We start from the raw sequence: 7,098 nt of genomic DNA on the forward strand, positions 1-7,098 counted from the left end.
CTAAGGTTTTTTGGCAATTTTTTTCCAGAAGTTTTTCAACCCAGTATTTATATACAGAAAATAAAATGCCATCCTTAATTAACTGCACTGGAATGTCTGACAGTTATGTCCTTTAAGGTTATATTCTCCCCAGAAGCAGTGCTTGGTATGGACCCGATCCTGTCGTCTTCTGCAGGTTACTTCAAAGATATGAGTAAGGGCTCCAGTTTCATACTTAAAAAGAAGGAGAGAAATTATTCTGACCTCTTATTACAACAAATTTGAAATTATACAAATGGAGAAGAATTTTTCTGTATCCAGGTGGAGGAATATTATCTCTGGGTCTGTCTGACTGACGAATTTCATCACAGCAGCCCAGGACATCCTTCTCTTCCTTTTCCAGTCATTGCCCTCATATTGCACTACTATTGGAAAGCAAATTCATGATAAACACAAGAACTAAAGTAGTATTTCAGCCTACACACTTTGGCGATGCCGAAGTGTCAGATGACAAGATGCTATCATTCTGAATTATACTGTCAATCTAAATGAAATCCATTAGTATATCTTGAGCAAAACCAGCATTCAGTTAGGAAATCTCGGCTGTCCTCTCTAAAATAAAATGAACTCCGTTTAGAAACAACCAAATTTCAGCTTTATGACCCAGTGAGGTGCGACACAATCCCTCCGTAGTAGCAGTTGTCTCACAGAGAGCCGGCTGAGAGCTTTTTTGTAGCGCAGTGAACTGGGATTCTTCAATAGCATCAACAAATACCTTATTATAGTATTAACAGTTATAACTATTTTTATACTGAAAGCACGGTCGTCAAATGTCGAAATTAAATGAAAAGTAGGCAGCGACAGCAAAAGCTGAGAGCAATAGAATATAAAACACGAATAGGTTTCTAATAAACCCCAACGAAAAATACATAACACTGGTGTAAACAGTTTTCATATCATGAATCAGATTCTGTGTAGCCGGCCAGGTCAATAAAGTCAAAGGAAACACAAGATTTAATATTCTGTCATAGTAATCCTAAACAAAAGAAAAGTTCATTCAATTTCCATGTCAAACTGTATGAGAACTCAGAATCGGGCACTGCCTTAAAATGCATCCATTAATCAAAATCCAGTATTTGAAAACGCATAATTTCTTTTCCTAGCAGCCTCTGAAACCAAAATCCGCCCCGTGAGCCGCCGCCGGGTAAGTAGAAGGTTGGTCTCCCAGGGTCCCGCTCGGTGCCGGCGCTGCGCGGGACGGGACAGTCCCGCACCTGGTACTCCCGAGCAGTTTGTCTTTCCAGAGAAAGCACCTTTCCCTTCCTCACCAAATCTCTTTGCTTTTGAAGGAATAGGAATTAAAAGGCGAGACAGAGCATGTTAATTTGATAGAACTACCACTCAGCCTCATTTTTCACCCTCTCCGACTCCCCGAATAGGAAAATATTTGGTTTTCTGACTCCCGGGGGTTGATTTCGTTGCTGTGCCATCGGAGGCAGTTTCACTGTTGCCTTAACCAGGACAGCGGCACGCCCAGAGCCTCTCCGCAGCCCTATCTGGAATGCCACTGTTCGGGGGGATGCCGGACACATGTCCGGCGGGGAGAGACGGCGGCGAGCGCAGCCAGCCCTCCTGGGGCAGAGGGGACACCCGCCCGCCAAGGGCACCCACCGCCCGCCGCCGGGACGGGACGGCCTCGCCGCTCTCCACAGGCTTGGCTGGAAAGTGTCCGGGCAAATCTCCTCCCACGTGGCTGTGCCCACGAGTGGCACTTCCCACGCACCACTCTGCTGCGCTGAGACTTTGACTTTTTTGTCTTTTTTTTTTCCTCAGTGCCTTCTTTTCTCTTTTCTTTTCTTTTCTTTTCTTTTCTTTTCTTTTCTTTTCTTTTCTTTTCTTTTCTTTTCTTTTCTTTTCTTTTCTTTTCTTTTCTTTTCTTTTCTTTTCTTTTCTTTTCTTTTCTTTTCTTTTCTTTTCTTTTCTTTCTTCCTTACTTTCTTCCTTACTTTCTTCCTTTTCTTTCTTTCTTCCTTTCTTTCTTCCTTCCTTTCTTCCTTCCTTCCTTCTTTCCTTTCTTCCTTTCTTTCCTTTCTTCCTTTCTTTCCTTTTTTCTTCCTTTCTTTCTTTCTTCTTTCCTTTCTTCCTTCCTTCTTTCCTTTCTTCCTTCCTTCTTTCCTTTCTTCCTTCCTTTCTTCCTTCCTTCTTTCCTTTCTTCCTTCCTCTCTTCCTCTCCTCCTTTCCTCCTTTCCTTCCTCCTTTTCTTCTTTCCTTTCTTCCTTCCTTCCTTCTTTCTTTCTTTATTTCCTTCTTTCTTTCCTTCTCCATCTATCTCTCTCCAGCATCATCAAAGTAAAAGCGACATAGGAAGGCACGGGGAGGCTGGACGCGCCAGGCAATGTTACGACCAGCAATCATGCTGGAACAGTGCTGCCCATTTCCAAAACGACTTCCCTGATGAGGCTCCATGTGCCCGGGATTTAACCTCGCGTAACTTTCTCAAATCCCTCCTTTGTCCTAAGGCGACCCCGAACGGAGCCGAGCCCAGCCGCCTTGTCCCGTGGGGGGAATGTTGCGGCAGTGCAGGAGGGTCCGGCCAGCACAGCCGAGACGGGGGCTTTGGGGAGCAGCGACATCGTCGGGAAAGGAGAGAGAAAATTGCTAGTAACATTCCTTCGAGTTCCGAGCCGACCCTTACTTCTCGTCCCAGCGCCAGCCCCTCACCTCTCCGCGATGCACTGGCTGCACTGGATCGCCCCCCGGCCCCATCCCGATGAAACCCCCAGCCCGGAGTGGAGCAGGGCTCGCTGGAGCAGCCCGCCCTGCCGGAGGTGAGGATGGGACCCCTCCTGTTGCTTTCCCCGACGGCATCTTTTCGCTTTCCTCTTCTATGTCCCCGTCGGACACGAACTTCCCCAAACCGAGCTGCGCGTCTGCTCCGGAGCGGCGGACGCGGGGATAAGGGCTGACAGCCTCCCGCACCGGGGCCGGGGTTTTCACCCTATTCTGCGCGTTGTTACGCCGCTGCCGCCGTCACCGTATCAATTTTTATTCATTTGCTTCTCCCCGTCTCTACGGGAGAAAAGGACTGAGGGAGGAGCAGGTAGCCCCCGGGAGCCACCCGGAGAGCTGCTCCGCGGGATGAGGAGACAGGCGGCGCCCGGCTCGGCGGGAGCGGACGGCACTGTGGGATCCGGGCCGGGCCAAGGTTCCTGCCTGTATGTCTGGTAAACCTGTCAGCTGAGGAAAAGTCAGAGTGGGTTTGTGGCTTTCGTGGTGGAAGCGGGATAAAGCCCAGGTCTCGTTGAGTTACTTTTAATATATCTTCTTAAATCTTTTTTTTCTTTCTTTCTTTTCTCTTCTTTTCTTTTCTTTTCTTTTCTTTTCTTTTCTTTTCTTTTCTTTTCTTTTCTTTTCTTTTCTTTTCTTTTCTTTTCTTTTCTTTTCTTTTCTTTTCTTTTCTTTTCTTTTCTTTTCTTTTCTTTTCTTTTCTTTTTTTCTTTTTTCTTTTCTTTTCTCTTTTTCTCACCGCAGGATTTACTGACAGTGCAGAAATCAGAAAGCTTTCATTTTGCTCAGCAGATTAACCGCAATTAGACCCATCCGGACGAAAATATTCCTCTTTTCCTTACTCTTCGCCCTCCTCGGGGCCTGGACACTATGGAGGAGCGAGGTGCTGCCAAGGAGATTTCTGCTGGGCCCTAAACGCCCTTTGGAAGGTGAACGCTCGGCCCGTCGGTTTCACACGAGGGAGGGGGGCACCAGGGCCGGCTCTGGGAGTTCCAGAGCCCGTCCGACGCCGGTGGCTCAGGCCCTGTCCTGGCTGGCAGCCCCACACTCATCGCGTACGCACCACTGGGGCCTGGGAAGATCCAGTGGAGGACCTCACGCCCTTGCCCGGACACGCAGGCTACTACCGCCGCCGTCGCCGCGAGGGGATTCTCACCTCCCCAGACCGGCAGACCCCGCAGGTGGCCAGGCCGGCTCAGTCCGCACCCGAGGCAGAGAAGTAGCTCAGCCGAGAGCTAGGGAGGTGACACCCGCCCCAGGGGCTCCGCCCGCCCTGCCCGGCGGAGCTACAACCAGCCCAGCCCCACGCACCCCCTCCCTTCCCCGCTCCACCGTTGGCTGCGCCCGGTGCCGGGCCCCTTCTACTTACTGGCGCTAAAGCCTTGGTATATTTGCAGCGCTGCCCCCCGAGCTGGCTCCCTTCCCGCCTGCGTCCGGCCCGGCCCGGCTCTGTCGGTCCTGCCGACGGCCGCTCCGGCCGCGCCGCCCTCCCGACGGAGCCAGGGGCCGCGGAGCCCTGGGGACTGCCGGTCGCCCCTCCCGCCGCCAAGCACATCGGCTTTCCTCCGCACCCTGGCTTTCCCCGTTTATTTAAAGGGAGTCACTGGCCCGGGGGGAGGCGGGTTTCCCAGCCAGCATCTCCCCGCGGCGGCTGCCTGAGTCATCATCGCTCATTTAAACAAAGCAGCGACCCAGGTACGAGGCAGTCGCGGCCAGCCCGCCCAGGCGAGGGGCAGCCGGTGCCGCACCACACACCCCGGCCGGGGAGGACAGGGGGAGGGGGAGGAAAAGGCAAACAAAGCGGGGAGCCCCGGCTGGAGCCGGGCATGTTGCAGGACGGGGGCGACCAACGTCCTCTCCTCCTGCCATAGCGGGGGTACTTCCCCGGGCTTCCTGCCCGCTGCCGCCCGCCACTGGGGTTTCCTGGACGGCCCCGAGCAGGCACGCAGCCCTTCGCAGCCCCCTGCCTTCCTACTGTAGACGGGATGAGGTTTTATATTGGAAATGAGGGGGCAGGGGGAGGAGAAGGAGCGCACACGGAGCGATGAGTGTGCGGTGTCAATCAGAGGGGTTTTGTGTCTCCTTGACTCCTGATGGTCCATGGCTGAGGTGTCCCGGGTGGCACCACAATGAATATGAATAGGGGTCCTTGCTAAATGGGACAGTCAAAGCGCACCGCCCTGAATAATGGCACGTCATCCTAACTAGACCATTATACATAGGAGGGCTCCTTTTGTCTCTGCTCTCTGCTGCAGCTCTATAAAAGCCCCTCTTTTTCAGGCTGAGGTTAGTCCAAGCATACACTAAGTAGCCATCCTGTAAACAGGCTGAGTAACCGGGGGGGGAGAGAGAGAGAGAGGAGAGAGATTGAAGAGAGAGGGGGCTGAGGGGCTTTTTTCTTCTTCCTCCGTTTCCAGCCCTTCGCTGGCAGATCCTGCCGTCCGTTTACTTCTTTTTTGCTTCGTTTTTGTTTCTTTTTGAAGGAGAGTGGTCTTGTTCCACCACCTCCAGAGCAGGGAAGAGTTTCTTGCTCAGAAGCCTGAATACAATGAATTCTGACTCCAGCTCTGTCTCCAGCAGAGCTTCCTCGCCAGACATGGATGAGATGTATCTGAGAGACCACCACCACCACCACCACCATCACCACCACCAAGACAGCCGGCTCAACTCTGTCTCCTCCACCCAGAACGACCTGGTGCAGAAGATGTCCGGAGAAGGCCTCACCAGGAACGGCTCCAAGGCCGGAGGGGAAGGCAGCAAGTACAAAATCAAGAAGCAGCTTTCGGAGCAGGACCTGCAGCAGCTGCGGCTGAAGATCAACGGTCGGGAGCGTAAGAGGATGCATGACCTCAACCTCGCCATGGACGGACTGCGGGAGGTGATGCCCTACGCCCACGGACCTTCCGTGAGAAAACTCTCCAAAATCGCCACCTTACTGCTAGCCAGAAACTATATCCTGATGCTCACCAGCTCCCTGGAGGAGATGAAGAGGCTGGTCGGGGAAATCTACGGGGGGCACCACTCGGCCTTTCACTGCGGCACGGTGGGACACTCCACCGGGCACCCTCCCCACGCCGCCGGCACTGTGCACCAGGTGCACCCCATCCTCGGCAGTGCCTTGTCCTCCGCCAACACCTCCTCCTCCCTCTCCGCCTCCCTGCCGGCCATCGGCACGATCCGGCCCCCACACTCCCTGCTCAAGACCCCCTCGACACCCCCCGCCCTGCAGCTCGGCAGCGGCTTCCAGCACTGGGCGGGCTTGCCGTGCCCCTGCACCATCTGCCAGATGCCTCCCCCGCCCCACCTCTCGGCCCTCACCGCGTCCAACATGGCCAGGATCTCGGGGGAGACCAAGGACCTCCTGAAGTGACTCGGCGGGGCTCCCCCGACCGCTGTGACTGCGCCGAGGCCAGCGCTCCCATGGACGGAGAGGGGGCTGCTGCCAGCCCCCTCTCGGGCCGCCGACGGACCTGCCCCCGCTGCCTCCCGCCCCGCCAACCCCCCTGTAACACAGGATTAGTGTAGTAAGGACCTTGCAAAGGTAATGTTATACCCAGCTCCTCGGGCGATGTTTTCTTATTATACTAACTGGAAAAAAAAAAGTCCCTGTTGTAAAAAGAATGATAATGATGATAATAATAATATTAATGCCGCTGATGGTAATCAAATGTAAATGATTCCTTAAAATGTATGTAAAAGGAAAAAAGAAAGACATGGTTGTCGTTGTAGTTTTCGCAACTAAGAGACAATAAGATCAGTTTGGGGTTTTCTCCCCTTCTTTTTCCTGGCTTTTCCTTTCTTTCCTTTCGCACGGCGACACCTCCGAAATTTCCCGCTCCAAACCTGGCTGCATCAGCGCAGCGGCGGCCCAAGGTAGCCCAGAGAGTGCATGCATGCTTCCCACCCCAGCTTGTCACCAGCGGGGACCGGCCACAGGCAGCTCCCCTGGCAACAGGGACTTCCGAGACAATTCACTGAAGTTTTCGAGTGTGGTTTATAGTTTGGGGGTTTTGTGCCTGGGTGTTGTTTTGTTTCTTTCTTTCTTTGTTTCCTCCAAATTTCGCTGTGATGCTGTTTTGTTTGCGGTACTTTTTCTTCTTCCCTCTGTGAAGGAAAAAAAAAAAGAGGAAAATAGTGCAAAACACAACACAACCATCCTGCCGATCTGTTTTGCCAAATCTCCGATCTCCTGTTCTCAGTGAAGTGTGCTACTTCAGCTGGCTGGGGTACTAATTTCTCATGCTGGCTTTGGGGTTTTTTTTTGTTTTGTTGTTTTTTGGGGGGTTTGTTGTTGTTTGTTTTGTTGTTGTTGTTGTTTTGGGGTTTTTGTTT

The 7,098-nt window shown here is 52.7% G+C and overlaps 1 protein-coding gene across 1 annotated transcript; it reads left to right on the forward strand.

Annotated features, from left to right (window-relative positions):
- Nucleotides 1–5,203: 5,203 nt before the first annotated feature.
- On the forward strand, nucleotides 5,204–6,136 carry OLIG3 (oligodendrocyte transcription factor 3). Its single transcript, XM_051792620.1, has one exon. It carries the CDS (start codon nucleotides 5,315–5,317, stop codon nucleotides 6,134–6,136), a length of 822 nt encoding a protein of 273 aa, XP_051648580.1. The 5' UTR covers nucleotides 5,204–5,314.
- Nucleotides 6,137–7,098: the final 962 nt, after the last annotated feature.

The sequence above is a fragment of the Manacus candei genome, unplaced genomic scaffold, assembly GCF_025592945.1.
Source record: "Manacus candei isolate 608988 ecotype Guabito, Panama unplaced genomic scaffold, ASM2559294v1 h1tg000034l, whole genome shotgun sequence".
Lineage (NCBI taxonomy): Eukaryota > Metazoa > Chordata > Aves > Passeriformes > Pipridae > Manacus > Manacus candei.